Here is a 25,887-nt window from a genome sequence, read left to right on the forward strand (position 1 = left end):
TCGGTACCAGCCAGCCGTTTATATCGACGCGAAATGGCGTACATCTGAGTGAAGAATCGAAAAACAAACGATTGCATGGTCTGTAGTGACGTTATTTACAACAGGGCCAGCGATTGTAAGTTGTTGTGAATGATATATATATATATATATATATATATATACGCTGAAGACTATTAAATAACGCATTAGACAATGGAAGAACTACGAAGACTATTAGCAAAGAGCCACTATAGACGAGAAGCGTTTTTTTAGAAATAAGGTTATATCTTTTTCGTTTCGAACTATCTGAGCAATCCAAAAAACACATGCATACGGATCCATGTACAGACAGATCACATGCACACATGCACGTATATATATATATATACAGACGTAAATACAGACATTAAACCAATCATTCGATCGGATGAAAGCATTACGACCCACCGCGTAGTTACTTAATGTACATCTGAAAACGGAGGACCCCGCCCCAGAAATGGAGCAAATTAATGATTTAATTAGAGATATATACATATATATACACCATTCATACAGGAAAAACAATATTATGAAGCAGCATAAAACACACTTCTGAGCAAAGTTATTTTAATAACTTTGAATAACCGCAGATATGCGATAAATGATTATTAATATATAATAACTACTATCTATATTAACATCATTAAGATATCGTTCCTATAGGTCGGATCATAAGATCATTTCTGATGACGTAAAAATGATCGGAATCAACTGTAAAAATTCTTACCTACAGCAGGTTAATATGGACGACCGTACTGGATGAAAGCGTCGTCTGATACTAGCGACATCTATAAGGAACACTATTGGTAAGAGCATAAGTAATTATTATATGAGCGGGTGTTTTAAAAGTCGAGGGGGGGGGGTGAGATCTCGTTAAATAAAGAGATTTTCCGATGGTACCTTTGAGTGTCGATATTCAGCTACTGGCTAAAAGTCGAACTTCATAGAAAAAGGGTTGCCTGAAAAATAACAGTTTGGGAAACATGTTAATTTATAGAGAATATTGCATTAATTGGAAAAACGGGAAATATGTTGATTTGTACAAATAATGCTGTATGTTTAAAAGACATGTATCCCCCCGTTTGTCCTTATTTCGAGTGTTTATTGCGGTATTAGCAGTTAATCTGACTAAAAGAAAATTTGCTTTTCGAGCTCGGCCGGGATATTTAATCGTATTATGCTACGCGTTGCCTTGCCAGCTCAGACTTCTTCAACATGTCGTCAGATCCACCAGTGGGGTAACAAACGAAAAGAACAGTCTTCTTTTTACGCGGTTACTGCTAAGTCTATGGGTGCAGTGGATAATTTTTCAGTAACATAATTTGAAAGACAAAAAAATCACGCTCAGTGATCTAAATTTTTCACTTATTTAACTTAGTGTTACTATTTACTTGTAGTGAGTTAGCTTAAAGCAGATTCTCATCTACACACGCTCACACACGCCTATGTCCTTAACGTCTCACTCCAGGCAACATCTTTCACATAATCATATGTTTTCGGCTATCTGTCAGGTGGTTTTTCTTCAGAAATTTGCCCTTTGGCGGTAAAATGAATACCGGGCCCAATGCGTTCGTTAGGAAAAATGCTTTGTGCATTGAACTTTACCAACTATTCAAGGACTGATCTCGAGGGTTAAGGCACTCTGTACGTACTTATCGGTTTCACTGAGTACGAGAAATAAATTAAGTGAGATATTAACACCGAAGAACATTGAACACTGAACAAGCAAGTGAATATAAGTGACAAAAAAGCTATCTATGACGAGTGGACATCCCGTTATTCGGTGTAAACTCAGAGGGGCAACGTCGAAAAACGCACTAGGCCGTCGAGTTGGGAAAACGGAAGAGGACAACATACGTTTGAAGGAGACACTTTAACGAGATGAAATAATTACAGTTATGGTAAAGGTGAAAATTAATCGATAATTAAAAACCTACCAAGATAATGCTGGTGAAATGGGTACATTACGTGCATAGCATTAACGTTACATAAATATACATAAATCTATAAATATATTAATATAATAATAAGGTAGGAGGCATGAAAGAAGAAGCAACTGAGCAAAAAAGACGGAACGACAGAGGCGTATATAAACTAGATGCCCCAAGAAATATTGATGTTAAAGGAGATACGTTGACTGATTGAAGAAACAAATAATTTAATGAGACTAGCTGCGAAAAGGATTCACTTAGAGAATGCGTCAATAGAAGGAAACCCAAACTTTGCAGACGATACTACGACTGAAACACGATGGAAGTAGTAAAAGACTCAAAAAAGCAAAGACCAATAGATAATACTAATAATAATAGTGGTAAAAATAAAAACCACACTACTATGACGATTCCGATAATGTCTCTCGACAGAAAATATAAGTAGACATATTTAAACGATAAACTAGAGAGTATATATATATATATATATACATATATGGGGGAAACTATATGACGAGTGTTGGAAGGTTAGGGAGACACGTGTTGAAACGAGGTGTGAGCGAAACGTGCGCTCTAATTGGCGCTCATATTGTCTCTCGTTAGAATAACGCGCCGCATGAAATACGCTGAAATGACGATCTGGAAAGGAAAAGGATTATATAATACGAGAAAGCCAGAGAAAACCCAAGAATCGCTTGGTCGAAAGACTTCAAACAGCAGAACTGCACTTGAACCCATAGAGCACCCGCGCTAGCCCGTCTTGAAAGGAGGCAGCAAATAGGGAATAAATTGATTGAATTAACAGAGCTAGTATAGCTCTTAAGTTAAATTAAGGGCGTTACGTCGCGACCTACATGACAATGGAACCCAAACAGAACTAAGGATGAGAAAACGGCCAATTTTTAGGTCACTTTTTGCCGCCTCAACCATGGCTGACTGGTGCGACAAACAAAAATTTAAGCGACTATATTCTAAGCTAGAATAGTACAATCATTAAAAGTTTAATAAATACTTTACAAAAGTTTCACGTGTTTTCATTAAAATTTAGTGCTATAGCTTTTGAGATGTTCAATCATACGATATGCCTTTAGTTAAATTCGCACCTAAATTATAGTTTAGGTAAATTTTTGCACTTTATTACTGTTTAGCTTCTGGTTCAAAAAATATAGTATATATAGTACAGGGCGACGCATGGCTCCCTATGATATTGTTTGCACTCAGAGAAAAGGCAGACTAAGCGCCTTTGGTCCCACCACCAGTCTAGCCAGTTGCTCGTGAAACATCATTTCGGCAAAATGGCATCTTAGGACTGCTGGCAGCCAGGCCTGTAATTACGTGATGATGACATTTAACTGCTTATGACTATGGTGAAGGTATATAGTAGGTGAGGTGCATTATGTCTGGCTGACAGCAAACGTCTCTAAAAACGAGGTTCGTCATAACTTTCTCGCAGAGTGCAACAATTGCTACGTACGGCGCCGAGTTGACATACGTTGGCTCTTCCTTAACGTTTTTCAAGACAGCTCCTATAATTCGCTCTGTTATAGTAGACCTAATGTGGCGTGTTTGTGGCTTCATGGCCAAAACAAATCAGTCCGTCTAAATTAAATGACCGCCATCACGATAATACTCGCCGACAGCCATCGATTTCAACAAAAACATAATCCTTGGAGGGTAGTGAATCATTCTACTGAATTTGATCCATTCTTCGTTTCATTAGTTTTTTTAGAGTTATATCCGGGGTTTTCTACATTTTTATTAAGATGTATTTTATGCACAATCAAGTCTCCAGGAACACAGATCCTTTTTTCCTTTATGTGTTCCTGTCTGCAGTATCCTAAACTGTTGATGAATGGTGGAGCGATACGTTGAAAATCTCCGTATTAGCCTAAAATTTAAAAATATAGCGAAAAAATGTATTTGAAATTTTTAGAAACAGAAAAATCGGTCTTAGCTTGCATCTTGTTCATTTATAGATACATACGTTTAGGTGCATTTGAGGTCGCTGGAATTACTTAGAATCTGCTTGCTATCATGGTAATATGCACACACACACACACACACACATATAAATATAGATAGCGTAAATATGACCCTTTTTAGTTTTTTTAATTACCGCTATTTCGTTAAGCGTTTTGTTTTTCGAACTAAATCACTTTATTCAGGGTTACAATAAGCGTCAGTCGTACGCGTTTCTGCTCGACGCAGTTCATCAACATAGCGGCGACCGATAGCTGACTTAGAAAGAAGATGTTTGTGAATGACGAAACAGACAGATCTCATGGTCCTTAGACAACTAGCTCTATAGAGAAGAGGCACTCGATATTGATTGCAATGTAGCCCCCAACAAAAAATCTATTTAGACTCAGTTGGTCGCATACTCGAATTTATTCCCTACGATGTTCCTGATTCTCATCCAAACAACGTCGCCCCCCCAGCGCAGATAACGCAGAAATGTTACGCTACCAAAACGGTATTTTCATATACAGTTTTAGCGTACCCACAGATTATACAGCCGTCTGCAGTGGCCGTGATGCCATGTGCTGTTGGTATACACAGAATCACAATTAGTGGTATCTGTAAATATTTACACGGCATTCTGGAGCTTTGTAGAGCGCAGACGCGGCACCCAAGCGATGCATTTAATGGCGTACCCCGGACCTTTTAAGGGCAGTGCGCTTTGGGTGGCTAATAGACACCTCATTGGGCATAGCGAGCATGAACGATAAAACCGGCGTGCCAATTTTCTCTACTTCGAATCCCATCACGAGAAATCTGGAAGATACACAGATAACCCAAATGGGTTGACAGCTACCGGAAATGCTAATGCAGTTACATTGCAGTGTCATAGTTCTGTTGAGAGAAAGCTAATCACACAAACAGACAAGTTCTCTAAATAGGTTTTTTGCGGTGAGGCCTTTCAGCATTAATAGCTCCATTGTAAACTAGTCACAAGCTGATAAAATTAGCTACCGATCCTTTAATAGGAACAGTCACTATATTTGTGTTCGTCTAATAGTAACAGTAAACCGGAACTAAGACCTAGACGATTCGCCGGCTAACCTATAGTGCATATCAGGTAAATAGCAGCAACAGTACGATGTATGCCATGGGATTACGTAGTCCTTCTGACTAGCCATTTACGCAGTCTACATGCACTAGCAAAAAGTAGTAGTAGTAGTAGTAGGGGAACGACATGAAGATCTCATCATCGTTCTTCTGTTCAGTGATTCAGTCAACAAGGGGACTCATTTTTTTTTCTGCCAGCTGCAGAATATTATTATCTCATCCTATGCGTTCTAGATTGCGTTGAGAGATTACTGTTGCTTGACTGGCTTCTTGTGGGCAAACAGCTCTAGGCAAACAAAAATGCGTAGGTGGTTAGCTTGCACGTAATGGAACGGTACGGAAGATCAATCAGGTGGAGATGTTTCGATAATGATACTTTTATTCGGTATAAATGGACGACTAAATAAATTGTCGCTGGTATTATGTCACACAATCCATTGTAACGGTACAGTTAGGTTATAAGAATAAGAAAAAAAAATTTAGCGTTGTGGGTTATTATGGTATAATCGTAGCGATTAACCGTATTCGAGTAATTACAGTTCTTCTTCTTAGAATCCATTGAGATTCAGTCTATCAGGTATATAACATGTGGGAACAATAGAGTCAAAAAGTGACCAGCAAAAAATTTCGACCGTTATCGTTTATCTTTTTGACAGCATAGCTGTTTTGCCCTTCGTCGTTTCGTTTGAGGTTAGGCGGATTCGTCAGATATTTCATTAATCTTCAACACCCTTATCGTTTCTTCGGTGTGTAGTATTATTAACCGGTATTGTACAGCACTGAATCAAAACAGCCACCAGCTTTGTCGAGCACTGCTCTAAACCAGAATTCAATTTAACAAGATCTGTCTGAAATCGTACGTTTTACTACGCGAACTAATAACCATAATAAGAGTAACAATATATATTGAGCAAGTAGCTTTCATCGTCAGATGAGTCTGAACCGCGTGTTGAAGGTAAAAAAAAAAGAAGCTCACGTTTTTGTGAAGAAAATTCGACTGTCGTGTACTCGGTTGTTAATATAATAATATTCATATTGATGGATTCTCTAGTTGGATCTGCACATACCCGTACTATCTCCTATCATGAGGACCGTTTTTGTCCATTCGCTCGTCTCCTATGGCATTAGCTAAACGTTCGGACTGAATAAGCCCACGCGACAAACCCTCGATTGCAGGACATGTTTGTCCTGTAGACATTTTTTAGTAGGCGGTAGATAAATAAACGCCTTCTACTTGGACGAAATAAGGCTTGGGTATACCACACTAGCGCGCTTGATACGGCAATGGCGAGCACTAATAATAAAAATCAGAAAGTTTGACAAATCAAAGCTTCCTCTCGATAGTGTACCCTTGGTTTCACAAAATTCCCGGTGGGAATTTCTCACACGTCGCCTTTTTGGAAAGCATGTTTTTCTTTCTTCTATGCAATTTCAAAATAAAAAATGATCTCGTATCGCTAATTTTGCAAATAGCAAATTTCTTGGTTTTTTTTTTTGGAAAGTAGAAGCACCTAACCGGTGCTTTTACCTATAAGTCGACTAAGGGTTCTTCTTCTTCGGGAATACTCGGAATATCTCTGTCCCGCACGTTATTTTGCTTTCGCGCTAGGCACTACGCTTGAATAAAGACGAGATCCCTGTCACCGGAGATTCTCCAATTAATGTGTAATATTATAACAACTTACCTTCGTTCTTTTTTTTCCTGTTCCTAGCTCATGGTTTCATAGTCGGAACAAATCGAATGCAGGCTCAATATATGTATATACACAGTGAAGTAAGTCCCAAAACAAGTCTATGAAATCAAACTATTGATGTATGTAATTCGTAATCAACAATAGGATAACGATACTGAATAGTAAGTACAAGGCCGAGATTTGTTGCGTTTAATGCGCGAGTGATTGTCATAACTGCCTTAGCAATAATACCATATCTAGTAAGTCAGGTGTTTATTGTTCAATGAACTATTGAGAAAAAATTACTCATGAAAGTCATGTAACCGTCGATAGTGTATCAATAAGTGCGCTTCAACTTGAGATTTATGATATTAGGACAATATTAAGAAGATAGAATTGCAATACAAATCCAATACTTTCAATATGTATATATGTATTTTTGGCAGTTAGTAGTGTGTACTTGTAAAGTGTAAAAACGTTTAACTTTTTGATACGGGAGTCCGGAGTTGGTGGATACAAGTCCGATTCGTCAAAGCTTCTAATGATTAGGAAAAGTTCGTCATAATGTCTATGCATATTAATTTGCGTACGCCAACGTGACAGCTCGCCTTAACAAGGATCAAAAAGCCTCTAAAGCTACATATAGTAAAAAAAGAACCGTCTCCGGTAATGAAGACAACGCCGTAGGGTTTTATTTCGTTTTAGCTACCATTCTTAATTCGTATCTTCAATGTTGTTGCTAATCGTTTACGAGCGTATTATCTGGGTTATAATATGTCGTATGGTCAGGTTTCGAGTCACAATTAACTAAGCATCAGTATAGTTTTGAGCTTCTTGGTGAAGCTTTCCTTTACAGAAGATTTAGAGAAGTGCGCGTATTGATTTCTATTCGGATAAGCCCTTTGGAATTGCTCTATGTTACGTAAAGATAAATTGCAGATACTCTAGCAGTTATGCCATGCTTCCAAAAATGACTGGCGCTCAATTGAGCAACACACGGATCGAGTTTTCGATTCTAAAATTAAACATTAAATTTGGAAATGCATTTTATTCAACTCAACGGAGCGTGCACTACAATAAATTTATGTTGAAAGCTATGGAAATTGTATAATCCGACGAAAAGATAGAGTCATCTCTCTGTAACAGTACAGGAAGAAAGTACGTTCCTCTCACTTAGAATGTTATCTTTCAATCACAAATTACATGCCCCTTATCTTCTGGTAAATAATAAATATCAAACGCCTACTATTATCTGATGCTTCGAGATAGGTGCTGCCATCTTGAGCCCTAGTTCATTTTTCTTTGATACGGAATATTGATGCCTTATCGAACAAGTAGGTTTCAGTGTTTCCACGTGCCGAGCACTTTACAAAACTGCAGATGGCCGACTTGACTTCTTCGAAGGCCATTCAGGTAAGTTTCATAATGCGAAATTCTTAATATGTCGCATAACCAATCACCAAAGGATTGTTTTTACAACGAAGTCGTTTTGTATACTGTTAACAATTAATATACGTTTACCCTCATTTTTGGGCGCACCCTCATAACTTCGGCTCCGGTGAATAAGTGAAACGGCGCAACTCCACAGGATAAAACTTTCAAAAAGCGCAAGCTACATATAAATTCTTTGATAGTTCTACCACTTTCAGCGGAGAGAATCGCACTTCAGGCCATACCAACAATGTACACTACACAGTAAACATTAAAACCGTTGACGAATTGGCTGCACAGTCTCGTTACAAGTTCACTTCTGAAGTTGAGGCGCCGTCCTGAAAAAGTATAGTATTAATTGGATTCACGGTCTCAGAAGTAGCATGTCGGCTATTTCTATGATCTTATACTGGATAAGAGGTTCGATACAAAGAAAATTAAGCATAGTTTCGGCAAAGCCAGTATTCTTCGAATCAGGTATAGCATAGCTTAGGGAAGACCAAATGCCCTTCAAATATAATCCAGCACTAATCCCCACAATGAATAGTGCAATGCAAAAATTTGCTCGAAAACTTTCCCATATGATTTATATGACGACAAACCACACAGGGGAACAACGCCATACTACCGCATAGCGTAGCTAGTTATACTGAAACTTCTGCATTCGGAACGGTTTGTGTAGCGTCTGACTTCATTCAAGAGGTCCCTGTTTTAAAATGAATAATGCATGATACGATCTGTAAGGCTAAAGATTGTTGTAGTTATTAAGGAAAGAAACAATTTATTTATTTTATTTACGGCAGATTGTTCTTCCGTATGTCAAATTTCCATAGAAACCAAGACCTCAGTAGAAAAATCTGAATAACTAATCATACGAAAATGCAATCAAGTTAAACAATCGGTAAGTTCAGTTATAACTAATTATCAGTTAAATCTAATGTCAAGCTTGACATACAGGTCTTCCACTGTTCGTCCGAACATTAGACTACACTAAAGTTGTATACCTAATTTTTTGAAAATAATCGCACACAAACTCGAGACAATTTCAGTGTGATAAAAAATGAGCTAAGATCGAACCTAGCGCACGGCGCATGGTACTGGCTTGGTGTGAATTCACTACTAAATGCGGAAATCATAAAGTATATAAATCTTCGGAAAGATATAATGTAATATAAAGGTAGGAAAACTACATCCGATGCCCTTATCGTATCTTGTCAATCATTCCAGGTAAATTTGGATACGGCTACCAACCGAACCAAGAGATGGTTGTTTCCGTCGTCAAAATCAAACTTTATTTTATATTTTTTATTTATATTTAACGAAGCGAACTAGTGATAATTTCTACTAGAGAAAGCTGTTTCGTTCCTTCAAAAAAATAATAGTCTGCCACATCTATACATCAACGAAATTCTGCGTGAGTAAATAGAATGATACTTGCGCAACGTGGATCGCCTTAGATACAAATATATAAGAAGCACTACAATAATTATGACAATGCTAGAACGCGAACTCAGTGATGGATTTCGCCGTTTCGGTAGCTATGATTGTCTGTACTCGCAAATATGACGTGACAGACACGCTTTTATCAAGGATGATGCGTTTTTCCATTATCGTAAAAATTTGTCACTCGTATTATTTACACGGATATGATCGCGAAGAATAATAGACGTCTTCCTTGTTTGCCTTGACGAAAGTGGAAAATTAATTTGCCCATTGGCTAGGCTACCGCCCAATATTCGAGGTGTAGCTAAAAAACGTTACCCTTTTTATATATATACATATATTTTACGTAGCTACTTGACTTGCTCTTAGTTAGAAAGTTATATTTAATGGAGATAGTGGGTAATTAAGTAGCTGTCACAATGATGAAGATAGTATACCCTTTAGCAAACGGCAGTCACCGGAAGTTTGAATATAGCTGTTATTCGTTATTGTTGAACAATTGCCTTCGTTTTTAATTAGATAAAATAATATAGAAATAAACTTCGTTACGTTTAAAAATTATACTGTATTTCTCCAAACAAAGGTCTTTAGGACGCAAACGGGAAAGCAAGTTTGTTTTTATTCAACAACATTTTTCCCTTGAGTTTCACCTGAGCCCCACCCCCGATATCTAAAATATAGGGCTATCTTGATTACGTTCTTGCACATTTGCTGCATGTCAATAATGTTTGCATACAAGCTTCATAGACTAAATTTTACCACCTAACGAATGAGTATTGATTGATGAAGTTATTCAACGGGCATCACGGATTTTCTTGAAAAGCACGTCTCGAATTTTACGTTTAGCATCGCCGTTAGACGTTCTATCAAACGGCTGTCTCTCAACAAGGAGCGCAGTGTATGTATAACCTGATCCGAAACCACACCACCACGTGTCCCTAATATTATAAGGCAAACAAATTATCCATTACGCTATCGTGAGGTCACTATCTCGCGAGGCCTTGAATCCTTATTTCTGCCGTGATGTTCGCCGCAGTTCCTATTGTCGAATTCATGAAATACTACGTCGGTGGGCCTCGGACGCGGCGCCCTTTCAGGCATCGTCAAGACCATAGTAACAAACAGTTTTCTCCTTGTGTTCACGCGACATTCGCTTACCGCCTGTGACGATATTTAATTATTTTTTTTTTCTTATTATCTTTTCATTATGCTAAACCATTCATTTTCGAAATTCGCAAAGATTATTTCGATCCGTATATCAATGAGCATGACAAGTTCAGTGATCTTCATCTAGTGTATGCAAATCAAGTATATACGGAAACTCCGCAATTTACCGATCCCTGAAGCAGACTATCCGATTTAGTTGAAAGTTCTCTCGATTTAAGTATCTGTGCAAACGACATTCCTCCATCATTGAATTAATGTGGCAGTCTGTGCAGTCTGATTGGTAATGGATAGCAAAAGTTCACTAAAAAACCTTAGGTTAGGAAGTAGTGAGCTTTTGTAAATGAAATTCTATAGAAGAATGTAAATATTGTACGTCTAAGTGAACTGAATGTTCCGCATATAATATATATACATTTATATTATATGCGGAAAAAAGCTGGATTCACTATTCTACTAGAGCGGAGATTATTTTGCTATTTTATTTTTTATAAAGAGCTAGTACTTTTATGTGTTTTTCGTTTAATTCGGGACTAGGACATATAGTTACTCACAGTATCGGACTAGCGTTTCGTGGGCAAAGCACACGCTGTCCTATGTTATTACTACTATTCTGGCGGTACTTAGATCAAATTCAATTATCACAGGCTGCAGAATGACCGTATACGCTTATTCCAAAACCTTGTAACAGTCAGGTTTACGCTGTTCGACTTGTATGTGCCGAAGCGTCATTCTTTCGAAAAATACGTACCTTCGATTGGGTTCCTTATATAGCCACGGCCGTACAGGTATTTATGAAACGTGTAGATAAACTTCTCTTCGCCTTTTTTTGGATAGGACGTGCTCGCCATACATCACGTTTAGAAGACGAGTCTAGGCGAAAATTAGATTTGGTCAAAACACGCACATCGAGCCAGCGATCTTTTTGTCGTAGATTCATCATCACGCTGGGTTAAAACCTGTCTCACTTTGTTCGTCCGCAAGTGTACACCTACAAAGTACTAAGCTAAGCGAAATAGGTAAGTTATATCCTTATTGGAACTTGGTTTCATAGTTGACCTCCACAAGTTTGAAGCAAAATTCTAAAGCTATTGTGAATCACGGTATTTATGTACTTTTTGTGCTATATGATAATCTAAATAGTCCAAATCTATCAGTTTCGATAAGAGTTTACTGAATAACAACAAGCCTGAAGTAAGTAAAAACGTACGTAAGAAGCGCAGAATCGAAAGTCGGAGTGTTTCGCTCTCCATGATAAGCTCCGACTGCACTGTATTTGGTATACAAGAGATACGCTTGTCCCTCGTCCATTGAACATTTGCAATTGTATCGTATTATAGTAGCGGAACAATCGTTGCCGGGTGGTGCAAAGTGACAGATTGCATTGCTCTACCGTCATTGCAAACGTAACAAAATGTGTATGCACATTATGATCCGCTTGTTACATTGGTAATCTTTACTTAAACATAATTTTTTTACGTTGCTGCGTCTGTGTCACCTTAGCTCAGGAGTTATATTTAGGTCTATATCGGTTTTATCGCTTTTTTCTTCTTTAATTTCTAAACGAAAAATGTCTCTTATTGATGTAAGTTACCTTCTAACGATACCAATTTTTGTTACCAGATCTTCGATTGGAAGCAACCGATCAAACAAACTTCTTGAGTCCTATTTACCTCGCAATTTTGTTCATTGGTAAGTAACTAGCTTTCTAATTGGGAGCACACCTGATGCATGTGAGTGTGTGTAGGCCATAATTTCTAATATACTGGAAAAATAAAAATGATACTAGAGTACTTGGGACAATATCAACGTACCGAATGTATCGGTAAAGTTAGGGAAAGATACACTTACAACGATGTTTGCTTTGACAGATGATTCAAAAATGCTTCGATTCCATCGCTTCCTTAAATTCGTTTAATTACCTTAAGAGGTTTACTCGAATTCAATGAATACACTCTACGGTAAAAGACTCTTGTACGGTACCTAGATCTAGAAGCTCCCGCGGCTCGGGTGGTGAACATGTCATTAAATCTTCATCATTCTAGACTCGGTCATTAAAAACACCACTAGAAAATCAAATGGCAGAAGAGTTCTTTTCACTTATACGCAAACTCAAGGTTCGTATTGAATATGATGTCCATTGAGCTCGCTTGTCTTCTCAGTGAATCTTCAAATTACTCCTACATTAAAAAACTAATAACACTTTTTGTTATCATAGTATACCTATATTGTATTAATACTATGGCGTTTCAAGCTTAGGTTGTAGGCATTTCTTAGAAAATTCTTGCAAATTACCTCAAATCTATATATATATATATATATATAAAATATGCAAATCATTTCGTATTTTCATATTTCGGCACCTTCTCTTCGTATAATAAATGTATTGCAGGAGAAGGCATCAGCGTTAATACAGTTGACCCAGGAGCAACCAGGACTCGAATCACATTTCATAGGAGCACTTCGATGGCCGCTTTCTCCTTTTTCATCTACCAGATCTTTGGAGGGGTCGTTTCTTTACTTTGAATGGAAATGTAATTGTACAGAAACCTAGAACACTTTAATACTGTTATGAAGGTCTCACCTGACAGTTTCCTTGAGTGGATTGCTATATTGTACAGCTCGACCGAGGCAGCAGGATCAGCTTTGCAGCACTATCCTTGAAGGGGTCACCGGACGCCATCTTGTTGTCGGCTTGCTTGTCGGAATAGACTGGAACAATCGGAGAGTCTACAAGTGAAGCCGAAGAACAGTACTAATTACTGATATTCTGAATTTACCTAGCACATTAGAAAATATTGGTCAATACGCGTGCTACGCTTTACTAGTCGATGGCTGCTAGTCAATAAATGCGAGGAAGTATTTCTCTTCTGTAATCCAGTTAATTTGCTATTAGCTACCAAACATGAATCCCAACAGAACGATATAGTATATTTTCGTTTGATACGATCGCTTCAATCAGTCTTCTGTAGTAACATTAACGATTCTCTTCATTTCAGCAATTATCTGCTGATCAATGCTGATGATTTAATTTCAACAAAATACTCAATTAAAACGTGAAAATATTCATTTCAAGATGAAAATCCCTACGATACGGTACCGATATAACCGATGCTGCTCATAATGAAAGTCTAATCAATCCTATGCCATCATTATACAGGCTGCCTTGTGCGATTTATATTTGATGAAAGTATCCAGGCTTCGCTGTGTGCGCATCAGATATTTATTATTTACGCAGAAGTACATATAATTTCGTAATTAGGACAATAAGAATTTCAATAGAGCGTAATTCAGTGTTTTTTTTTTTAGTTCTGTTAATTGATAGGGGACAGATAGTGAGATAATAAAGCACGAATTCGGCACCACCTCTATAACCCTATGGTAAGATGAAAACAAATTGCCAATGTTTCATATTATGTCTACTTTATTGTTTTTATTGGTATGTTTGTCATTAATTCATTATCTTTTGCTTTTAACGTTCTCTCGTTTTCAGTCACTTGCTTTTTATTTTTGCCTTTCTTCAAACTAGACCTCGTTCGTTTATTGTCCAGTACTTACCTTCTTCGAATTGTAATAGTAATACGTATGCTGGATATCAGTCTCCGTACATGAAGGCAGTAATTGTCGATTCATATAATAATTTTCTCCACCATCATAGCCATAACAATATGTGTACCTTCCTTATTCAGCATTGGAACCTTCCTTTCAATTGAAATTTTACGTCGTTTTTCTGTTCTGGCCGGCTTTCTTACCATTAAATTTGTTTGCCATTCATTCATTCTGATAGGTATCCAAGCCGACAGCCCCGTACTCGAACCACAGAATTTGTTTGCTGATAGCCACCTGCCCGCAGCGAAGCCAAGTTACTTGTTGTTTCTATTTTTTACTTTTAACATTTCGTATATATATATGTGTATAAATTCTACTTTTCATTGAGGACCGCTTTCTAGTGTGCTTTTTCTGTCTACATTAAAACTGTTTTGGGAGCCGTTACCGACATTTTCCCTAACAAACGCTGTTCGTTGCATTTATTAAATCTCGTTTTTCCTTCATATGTTGAAGATTTACCCTATCATTATCAATAGAATACTCTTTGTGAATAAGCGCTATTGGTAGCAATTAGTATTTGTTGTAATAATAATAGCCGTTTTATTAGTATCACCATTATAATAGTTTTATTACGTTTGTTCTACGTATATATATATATATATATATATATATATATAAATATATATATATATAATGACAGGCCATAATCATAACAATAGCCAGTGCATCATTGTATTGTAATAATAATAATAATAATAATAATAGTAGAATTATAAGAAAAATAATATCTATAATTATATGAATAACAATTGTTATGATCACCTGGCAGAAAAGAGAACATGAACGTTAAGAAGGCTGCCTGTCCGCAACCGTTCTATTATAAATAAAGATTTATCGCCAGCGGCTTCTGCTGTATATGTCGTCGTCGTCGTCCTCCTCCTCCTCCTCCTCCTCCTCCTCTTCCTCCTCCTCCTCCTCCTCCTCCTCCTCCTCCTCCTCCTATTGTAGCCTCTTTCTTTCTCTTTCTTTTCGATGATTCATGTTGTTGTTTTGGTACGATGCTTACTATAGTTGATAAAAAGGATTTTTTTCTCTAGTTTCTCATTTGTGGCTAATCCTGTTGGGCTCACTGTTTTACATAATAGCTCCTTTTCAATTTGCATAATTTTCCAGCTCATGTTTACTCGATCTTCTTACTCGTTTGTACAGATAACCATAACTCTTACTAGTATTATCATCCTGAGCCAAAAAATTAATTTGAAGGATCGTCATCCCCGCTTGGTGGGGGTTATTCATCGTGTCTTCCTCTATTATAATATTGCATTTGTTTTTGTCGCTTGCCGTTGTGTTACTGGTTAATTTAGCCCTATCCTATGAATCTTATTCATTCCTGTTCCAATCCCCATTCCACTGGAATCGGAGGCCGTTGGAAACTGGTAGTAATGATGACAATAACAACAGTCATAATAATTCCATTAATTATACTAATGACAATAAACAAGAGATAAGGCGACCTCCCGACGCCTCGAGTCCATCGCCATTATTAAAAATAATACGCGACAGTCGTTACGCCCACACGGTCTTCCGGCTGTCGCCTAAACAACACTTAATATCATACAATATTTACAGTAATATATTCTTCTTTTTGTTGCTGTTATCGATGATGGTGGTGGTGGTGTTGTCGTCGTAAGTGCTGTTGTTATGCTATTCTGTCTGCCGCTTGGGTGTCGTCTGCTCCTACGTAATACATGCGTTATTATTGTTACTATTATTCGAAACAATCATTTATTTCTTGCAGTATTAATTGTATGTTTATTTTTATACCCTATCCGTCATCGGGACCGCACTTGCGGCCTGTGTGAATGTAAACGTATTAGGCCTATACGCATGTGTGCATGTGTTCTAGCTGCACATAATAATGATGATGATGATGCTGCTGCTCATAATGATCTTACTGCATTTCCGTCTTTTTCGGCACTGTTGGTGATCAATAGGTTGATGTAATTTTTCGGCATTGTCAAATTTGGCTGTTTCGATCTCGTTGTTTTACCTTTCTCCCTTTCTATTCATTGTCTGTACTTCTACATAAATTTGTATATCTATGATGTGAAATATCTCTTAATTCGTTTGGATCGTTCAGTTGTTGTTGTTGTTGTTGTTACTGCTGTTGTCTCTGTCGCTATATGGTATTTACAGAGCAAGGGCTCAGATGGATATTTTCAGTCTGTCAGGCCTTTCTCTCTTCCTCTATTTATCTCAGCCGAAACTTTTTTGCTCGCTCCCTATTGCTCATAATATTTTGCCATTAATACTTCATTCGATGTATCTGTACGTATAGGGCACCCAGCAAGTGCAGGTGTCATTCGATCCACAACAGCGCTTATAGACTATTTTTTCTGACTAACTTCAATGAACCCTTAACGAGCAACGGAACAATCAATGCTCAGTGATCAATCAATCAATCAACCAACCAACCAACCAATCAATTAATCAGTCTACCTTTAACACATATCAGTTTCCCAGCGGTCACCCAATTATGGTCACTTTCAACCCTATAGCCCCCTTTCTTCCCTCGTATAAGTACATATTCATATTTCTTGGTATCTCTCCCTGTGTATCTATTACATCCACTGCGAGCCAGCTACTGTTCAAGTAACGCTGTGGATCTCGTGAATTAGAAAAGCTAAAATTTGCTTCTATTTTACTGTACGAAGACTCGTTTGCTCTCTATTTTAGGCTTCTTTTCCATGACCAAGTACCTCATGATAATTCAATAATGATGATCGATAATACTACGTAGACAGACAAGTCCCTATCATGTCCACTCGACAATGTCACAATCAATTACGTTTGTTCATTTCAAGCATTAATCAACGTTTCTTACGGCCATCACCACCATCAGTCGGCTCATTTTGCAATTAATCAAGGCGTATGTGGTTTACAAGCAATGCCACACCCGCCGTCCAATACATTCTCAAGGTAAAAATGAAAAAAATTTCGATCATTAGTAGGTTATTAGACAGAAATTTACAATTGTTTCCCTGTGACACAGTCACTCAGCGACTGTGCATTGTGATTTACTGTAGACTGTATACATACGTGCCTTTATGTGCGTGTAAATCAATGACTGCCGAACAAGACGTAGCTCACCGGACCAAAATCACTGTATCATTAAAAAAATCTGTTCGTACCAAATGCTTATCCTTTTTTATTCCACCAGATTTCTATTGTTGCCAACGTTCCCCCAACGTGTTGCCGTTTGCTGATAGTAAACCCAACCGATGAGTGGTACGTGGCCGGCGCTGTCAGACAACTCATGACAACCGAGATCGCCAACTGAGAAAACGCGTGACGCGTCGTGCGTGCCCTACAGAATCGAGAACAGCGCACGTCAACTAATTAAGGGCATTCTTTTATTTTGTTCTGTCTACCTCGTTAGTCTTTCGGGATCTACTTATATTCGCCACATATATATATATATATATATATATATATGAGAGATAACTGTATGTGCTCTGCATCTACCGCATCTTCGCACTGTCCTTTTCGCCGTCGACGTCATCATCATGTATAGCCCTTTAAATCGAGTCCCTTCATATTCCTATGACTCTATAATTATGATTCTTATTATTGTTTATTATGCGTCTATGTATGCGTTATATTACGTATTATCTTCTATTTTTTATACGCGCCGCTACGTTTTCACAACTTTTTTTCTTTCTTTTTCTTTTCGTTCTATCCTTATCTCGTATTTGCTATTTACCATTATTTCATTTCGACCCTCCGTTTCGGCAGTACCATATCGTTTGCTAGACGCACCGTCATTCGTTTTCATTGCAAGCTACAGCTAAGTTCACACCGTGTGTGTATGTTCCACTATATATATATACTGGAACTTCCCATTGCTTTCTGTTACTGCGGTAGGCTTTCGCTGTCATTGGGAGACCCTAGAGAAACGCCTCCTACTAACACAATTTTTTTTTATCGGAATATTATCGTTCGCGTCGATCGCTACAGTGTGCCCCTCTCCCTCCCATTGCTGATCAGTACGAGAGGGCAAGATAAAAACAACGCCTCCTCCACTTCGTGAACGCAGCGCGTTATTATTATATACTCATCACCATTGTGCTATAGTTACTCGACTCTTCGTGATATATATTCACGGTCTGCGGTTTGTGAGTTTTCATACCGTCCATCGACCTAGTCAACATTGAGAAGTGATAGACCTCTAAACAAGCCCTATTATGGTCCTGTCCATCTGAAGTACGTTTTACATTTCGTTTCTCTAAGTAGATGTCCTCCATTTTTTCAGCTGTTGTCGTATTGTCATGGAGTGCTTCGTTTCGCTTCGATGAATACACACACGCGCTATTCACAAGTACTCGGCATACTCAAGTGCTCATGGGTCCAATCGCATTATTATTAGCACGCATGCTACCACACTTACGCTCACAGGAAAACATGACCGGAGCTATCGCGGCATTGTCATTTAGACTATACGATTTTCATCATGATCCGCAATCAGTAGCGTTTGACCTTCGACGCCAGACCATTATCATTAGTTTACACTACTTCTACTCCTCTCTCTTGCTGTTTTCTCTATACAGGTTCCTGCCTAGCTGTCTGCGCGATGGCCTACGGCACTTAACACGCGACCAACGTGGCCTGTCTCAACAAGCTGATCATCGTGGAAAAGCAACGTAAATTGCGGGTGAATAAGTAGTTGATGTAGAATGATATTGTAGAATGAAATGCAGAAAGAAGCTGAGTATCTTTAGTGGTTTCGTGAGCAGCTCGTAAGCAGAGTCCCAAGTTAAGTGTACCGCAAACCCATCTCACTGTCGTCGCCTCAAGCGCTCGACTAAACCCATCTCCCAGATCACCCGCCTACTACAATGTGCGGGTCAATATTCTGCCGTTCCAACAGACAAAGCACCGTCCACTGTTCGCTTAGTATGCATAAGCTTGAGCGATGAGCAAACTAGGTAACGTAGTAATAGGTTATTTAGTCGTAATATCGTTATACAGTATAGCGGCAAATGCACGTGCACGCACTCACACACACACACAAGCGTAGCTTGTATTTGTTGCCAACGAAGGGTCCCGAATGCTTCGGGTTAAGCTGGCACACCCCAGTAGTATGCGCCCAGCGACTACCTTTCTGTCTGCCTGTGGAATTATTCGGATAATGATTATTATCGTGGTCTTCGAGATGTTCGTCTATTACTTCCACAGACCTTCCTTGCCTCCTTTTTTACGTGTCTCCTTACATTTTAGTAGTCTCCTTCGAAGGTTGTACAGTGCTGACTTTCGTAACAGTCATCGTCGTAATGGCGCCTCCGTTGTTGGCTGTTTCGGTTTTTTCAATCACGTCTGCGTGAGTACCCGTTCTAGTCATTCCGTCGCGATCTCCTTTGTTATCTTCTGTTGTTTCGGTGCGTATCTCACTCCGCACGTCACCTGCCCCGTAATACCCTGACTGAGCTACATTCATTATGACGTGACCCGACGTGATTCCGTCCAACTCCTCCATTCGTTGCTCTTTCGCCGAGTCGCCGGACAAGTTCGTGACATCCTTGTTGGCCGGATGGGGTACTGGCGTCGATGGTGGTGCCATACTGCCCTTCTGTTGCTGTGTTTGCAGTGCGTCTACGGAAACCGCCTGACTGTCTGAGTGCATGTCGTGCTTCTCTTGCATCACTCTACGAACCACAGTAAGGAGCTTTGGATTACGCTTTGAAGGTGTATGTTTTAGTGGGGATGCCATACGCTTGAATACCTTCTGACTCATGAATTCTTGGAAACGCTTAGCATAGAAACCTGGCCGATGGACGGACACGGTGTCACCGTCATGCAACAATGCCTTCCACGAGTGCTCGAGCTTTTTGCGAAGTCGATACGACTGAAGAATATCGATGATGCCGATAAATAATAGCAGACGCTCTCCTTTAGAGTTTGTTGCGGGAATACCACCTGGAGGCGAGTTGTCGTCGTGATCGATTGACTCAATGGCGGTTGAAAAGGCTGCCAGCCTTCCGCGGTTCATTGATCTGGATCGCGGAATGTTAACACTAGCTGCCGCTGTTGTTGTTGTTGTTGTTGTCATGGCATTCGTCGTTGACGCGAGCGCCCTTGCAAAGGCTCCGTCAGCCGCCGTTGTTGTTTCCGCAGCCTCTGCTTCACGCGCCGCCTGATCGATGTTATGAATACCAAGCAACAATGAATAGTCCATGATCTTGAAACTTTCCAACACTCGACAATCGCGTTGTATTGTATTGATAAGTGCATCGTAGGTTTGTGCGTCGAGCAGGATTCCCTCTGGATGGTGTTCCATAAAGTCAAGGTCTTTAAATGTCGGCGATTTTTTCTGCCTCTCCGCTTTACTCGCCTTCCTCTTGTACGTCGATCCCTTAAGATCGTATTTTTGGTGCATTCGCACGCTTGATGGCAGGAGGTTGTTCATCACAATGACGCGGACGTTTTTCCCGCTAGCAATGTAGCAATACAAGCCGAAGAATTTTGGTAGCAACGTCCGAGGATTCTGGTGTAGATTCATATAATAGCCCGGTAAAAGGCTTTGAAGAAAATCAGCCTCGACATGTGCTACCGTTTTAATAATAAATTCGTCATCGGCTGTCACGTAAAATAGTGAGCCTGATGCTCCTGGATTGCTGAGTTCCCGCATTGGCTCATTACAGAGTGATAGCAGGAAATCTCCTGGAGGGATCTGGAACAGATCCCGAAAATATCGAAACGCCACTGGTGAGTACGCCTTGAATTTGAATGAGTCATGGTGATGTGCTGGGCTCATGGAGCCTCCCTCCCTGGGAAAATCGAGATTGTCCACCATCGCGAAGTCCTGCATGAGTAGGTCTCGTTCCGGCTTGGACGCGAGACTTCCCACAGCGTAGCCGATGCCGAGCTGAATGGATTCGATGATGGTGGACGAGTGAATCTTCTTGAAGGTAACTTTACCTTCATCGTCGATTCGTCGATGACCGAGCTTCTCTTTTTCGCCTGGCCGCATGCCGCGTTCTCCTGTCCCGCCATGCACTGGGCCACGTTCGCCGACGGGCGTCAGCGGCGCCGTCGTGGACGTTGTCGGCGTTTTGGCTTCTGATTGCGACATGTGCGACGGTGTCGAAGTGCCGAGTGTGGAAGTGTCTAATGGGCCCGGTAGCCGGCGTCCGCGGAACGGCGTGCCCGTGCTACTGCTCACCTCCGAGTCCATCGCGCGACCTGCGCCCTCGATAACGACCACCAGCCCGCTGTCGACGCCACCGTCACCAGCGGCACCGTCGAATCGACACGACGAGTCAACCCAGCCAGCCCCTGCCGCTTCAACTTTGTCTGCCTTCGTAGACCCCTCAGCACTGCTATCACGACCAATGCAGCGAATCGCCGACGACGACGCGTTCCAATCTCCGGTAGTGCGGTCGTCGCTCCTGAACACAAAAGATAACAAAAGAAATGCACGAAAAGAAGCACTGGCTCATTAGCGACAAATTAATCGAGGCAACTGTACCGAAATACTTTTGGTAAATTTGATTTAGTGAAGTAACAAACTATAATCCATTAATAATCATGCGATTGCGAGTAAACTGTTCTAAATTCACGAGATAATTCGATCTAATCGTTTTTGATAACTTCAAGAACGGTACAATTTGACTGGTTTTGTCTATTCATAGGTAACGAACAATGAGCTAAAAGGTAATTTGGCACGTTTTATAGAATCATATTCTTGTAATTATGCTATAATTTTATATTTCGATTATATTTTTCAGATACCACAGGTGCAGTTCATAAATTCATCATGCATGGATGGGAAGACAATCAAACGTTTATTCAAGTACCATCATATTATGACTCGAGCAATGGTAGCTAAATCACGAAAACGACGTGCGCCAAAAACGTACGTTCGTTATAAAATCATTGAATCGTAGAGCAGGATCGATTCGTTACGGAAAACTTGTTCTCGTTCTAAATACTATAGGATCTTAAACACCAATGAAATTACTTACGTGTTTACCATGTCGTGTACCCGATTTCATAGTCTATTTATACAAACACTGCTTGGAACAAAAGAATACGACAGAACAGAACATCGTTTTTTTTCCATGTTAGCAAAATAAACAAATAGAACTAGTTCTAGCTAGCAGATTTTATTATGGCCACAGGTCTTTTAAAGCGTTTATGGTTAGGTATTCCTGAACTGTTGTATATATAATACATACACTCAAGAAGCACTGATATTGACAACGGTTAGTCTATGACACTGCGCAGAATCGTGTAAACCCTGTGCGGCCTGTGCCAGATCCCTATAAAACGGATGTGCCCCACGGTGTGTGTGAATAGGCTGCTGATGCGTACGCAGCGTTGGACGACCACGCAGTCGTCGGTGATCCATCTCAATTCTAGATTAGATCATGTAGAGCTAATTAGGAAACCGCCAACGCCATATTCAACTTAACTTTTCGTAAATGCTAAATCTCATTTATATCTTCATAGCATTTGACACTAATACGTTGCGTGCAACAGTCAGCTCAGGGAGGGCAAGTATAACTAAGACCAAATTGTTTGTAAGATATCAGATATGAGCGCTGAACTTAGCTGAACATCGGTGAGCTTCTTTGCATCAACTGCAGAACTTCTCAAGAATCAGCTATGAAAAAAAGCCTGTTTGTTATGAATCGCAATGGACCTCTTAAAGGACTCCAGCAGACCCCGACTACAATATGTCCTATCAAACGTTCTGTATCTGCCTACCTTGTGTACACTTCCGCAGATCTTGCACAAGAGGGTCCCAACGTATCATACCGAGTGGGCCGGACTAACACAACTCATAACAGCAACTTCCAGCAAAACTTTCGGTGAAAAAACTGCGTGTAAAGGCAACCTATCAGCAGCATGTAATGTAGCGTGTAACGGCTACGGCCTAACAGGTATCTTGAGTGGTGACTTCACGCGCTCTCTCGAATGCAATGAAAAAGATTCTACATCTAATGCCATTTTCAAAGAACTTATGTAACGCGTGTCTCCTTAGAAATCGTATTGCCGCTGCTTCCAGCAGAACTCTACTATAAAAAATCCCCAAAGGCAAAAGAGACTCAATGTCCCCCCCCCCCTTCTGAAACGGATTGCCATAAAAGCACTGAGAAGACGAATGAGGTTTCGTAACTGAAGTTGTATTATTGCCAAAGACAATTTGCGACTCTACTTTCGTCGATTCCGAATACTATAAAACTTCAAATAATCTAAAATTGTTTTACCAACTAACGGACGGTCCGTTACAGAGCATACTACAAAGAAGGTGCGAAACGTCTTAATCGTATTGTTTGGTACGCTGAAATCGAACCTCAATTCCCTATCAAACTTCACATTTGACATAAAGGCTGATTTTGGAGCTCTGCATGATAAAGAAAAAATAAACTGGATTTATTATTCACAAAAGTAGACAGGCGACCTAGACAGGGTACAGCTTGGATTCCCCAAGTGTGTTCGGAGCCTGCAGACGTTCATTGAAACCGGTTGGCGTGCCTTTGAGTCAATACTCCAGGAAGAGATTTTATTTTCTCGTCTAGGCTGAGCGATCTCAGTCTAAACAAGTTCCTTCACAAGTGACATAGGCTCTTCCATCCGTAAAGCTAAGGCCACGACAGGCAGCAACTCTGTGTGTCAACAGCGCTGAGACGCATATACACACAACAAACTGTATGAGTGTTCCATCCAATCACAGGCTTAGCTAGCAAACCACCATTTTGAATATTCTCTATCTTTGATTTCTTAAACCTTTGCTTTCGCTTACCTAAAACTGACGGGGTTCCCGTCGGGTGAATCGTCTTGCCGGCTGAGCAAGATATCTGCGCGCGGTTTAGTATCTTCGATGTCGCCACCACTAGCTCCTTGCCAGTTCCGACGCCAGCTGCCGCTCACTTGAGCTGAATCTCGTTGATCCGCAGGAGAACGCTCGCGGCCACGAAACGTTTCTTTGTCTTTGCTTTTGGTCCTGTGCTTTCCCGCCTCACTGTCCCTAGCCGAATTCCTAAATAGGTATCCAAATTTTCGCAGAAATGCTGACGAATAGCGAAATGAGCGCCGTCTGAATCCTGACACTTGAAACGAATAGCATCATAATGAAATCGAGAAACATTTAATGAATGCATCAGTTTCCTAGGTCGACGGTTAATACGCAAGGTTCGGTTCTAGATAACTCTGTTGCTGTGGGTTTCTGAACGCACCTAATGTTTGTAATTAGTGCCAAAAATAAGACAGAGTAATATTAAAACGAATGCAGCATAGCTAAGGCGCAAAAACAATTCAGCTCTACTAAATCACTCTATTATACGTACATACGTACGATATTCATGCAGGGTTCGCGTTGTTCAAACGAACTTCCAATATCGGCAGATACGAAGGATTAACGATAAATGGAGAGAAACAGGTTGTTACAATTAAAAAAGTTTGACCGAATTCTTGTCACAGATACGAGCTATTCAAATTGCCTTGCTGCATTTACTTGGCTCGCTATCATCGATAGCAGGTTTTTTTCAACCGTGAAAAAAGGCCGGTGATCACGAGGAGCGACACAATTGAACATCTCTGCGCCTCATTTGATTTCTGTACATAGCTCACTGCAGAGCTATTGTGGCTTGCGCCTGAGTTAATGGAGCCTCCTACTGACGGAGGCTTCATTGCGGTAACTACCTGTCCAGTCTCTGCCGGTATAGAAACAGTATGGGGCACATCTAAACCACACTTTCCGGCCTGAAGAACAAACCGGAAAAGACATCGACCCCCCCCCCCCCCCCAAACTTTGAAGTGCCTATCGATTTGCAAGTTCTCCTTTTCGGAGCACAGGCGTAAGCTAAACCTGTTCATTTCCCATCCTAGCCTTAAGGTTATTGCGTAAATAAAACTCGAAACACAGAAATAAACTAGTACCGCTAAGGGAGAGCAAGATTCTGTGGTTATTTTACAATACAGACAATACAGATACAGAGAAAAAAGTAAAGACCTTCTTGACTATGCAATTGTATACATTTCAACGATTCTAGAGAATTATATATAATCTAAGTCATTACCTCTATTAAAGTTTCCCGTCGATACAATGCTTCTCCTTATGTACGTTCTATTTAAATATGTACTGAAAAAAACCTACCTAATCTTGCTAGTACGTTTTGCTTGGATAGAGAAAGGTGCCTTCCTTAATCACTTGCGTATTATTATTTACAATGAGTTAAATGCAATGTACGCATTGCTTGTAGGCTCTTACGAATCAGATCAATGGTCCTTAGGGTACTTGAAACTATCATAATTTTCTTTAAATTTGATTTAGGACGCCAAGTAAATATTTGGGCGACTGAGTTATATACTACAGAATTGGACATCTCGCAAAACGCGAACGTCTAATTTACTTACTACAACTGCAAAAAAAGCATTTGGCTATACTAAGCAGCTACATACATAAATTAGCTACTGTTGACCTGTCCTTGAAACTCCGTTTTCTACCTGTCGATTCGGCAATAGTTAATTGTTAGCAAATCTTCTCTTATCACACCTGTACCTTAATTATATTATTACAGTAAGAATTATGACTCCCTTTAACGTGG

General features: G+C 39.8%; 2 protein-coding genes and 1 long non-coding RNA gene across 18 annotated transcripts in view; 1 reads left to right on the forward strand and 2 right to left on the reverse strand.

The window, feature by feature from the left end:
• The window catches only part of LOC111261534 (uncharacterized), a 4,420-nt gene extending 1,449 nt beyond the window's left edge, over positions 1–2,971 (forward strand). For 5 of the 6 annotated variants that reach the window (XR_002681076.2, XR_002681077.2, XR_002681074.2 and 2 more), the window contains one exon: positions 682–2,971. This is a non-coding gene — a long non-coding RNA (uncharacterized LOC111261534). Of the gene's footprint in view, positions 1–666 lie in introns of all 6 variants that reach the window. The other variant, XR_002681080.2, reaches the window with a different exon arrangement.
• The window catches only part of LOC111261529 (uncharacterized), a 292,892-nt gene that overhangs the window by 237,234 nt on the left and 29,771 nt on the right, over positions 1–25,887 (reverse strand). The window contains exon 5 of one of the 11 annotated variants that reach the window (XR_015311553.1): positions 24,372–24,390. The exons of the other annotated variants lie outside the window; for them this stretch is intronic. The gene's annotated coding sequence lies outside the window, so the exon portion shown is untranslated. Of the gene's footprint in view, positions 1–24,371; positions 24,391–25,887 lie in introns of those variants that run through there. 11 annotated transcript variants of the gene reach the window in all.
• Positions 7,358–24,970, reverse strand: LOC147753319 (uncharacterized). Its single transcript, XM_086968747.1, has 7 exons — positions 24,831–24,970; positions 24,084–24,320; positions 19,549–21,723; positions 13,314–13,459; positions 11,940–12,118; positions 11,481–11,730; positions 7,358–8,460 (listed from the first exon to the last, which is right to left on the reverse strand). Exons 1-4 carry the CDS (start codon positions 24,968–24,970, stop codon positions 13,399–13,401), a joined length of 2,613 nt encoding a protein of 870 aa, XP_086824873.1. The 3' UTR covers positions 7,358–8,460; positions 11,481–11,730; positions 11,940–12,118; positions 13,314–13,398.

The sequence above is a fragment of the Varroa jacobsoni genome, unplaced genomic scaffold (assembly GCF_002532875.2).
Source record: "Varroa jacobsoni isolate VJ856 unplaced genomic scaffold, vjacob_1.0 scaffold_565, whole genome shotgun sequence".
Classification (NCBI taxonomy): domain Eukaryota; kingdom Metazoa; phylum Arthropoda; class Arachnida; order Mesostigmata; family Varroidae; genus Varroa; species Varroa jacobsoni.

Bases quoted from the DNA above. Each gene is read 5' to 3' on its own strand.
- LOC147753319 (XM_086968747.1), bottom strand. From the start codon at position 24,970: ATGAAGCCTCCGTCAGTAGGAGGCTCCATTAACTCAGGCGCAAGCCAC. The intron at 24,321-24,830 runs GTTGAAAAAAAC...ATACCTATTTAG, and splicing joins ATCACCGGCCTTTTTTCACG to GAATTCGGCTAGGGACAGTG. The intron at 13,460-19,548 runs GTAAGGAGACAC...CTTCACTTGTAG, and splicing joins TCGAAGGAGACTACTAAAAT to ACTCTCCGATTGTTCCAGTC.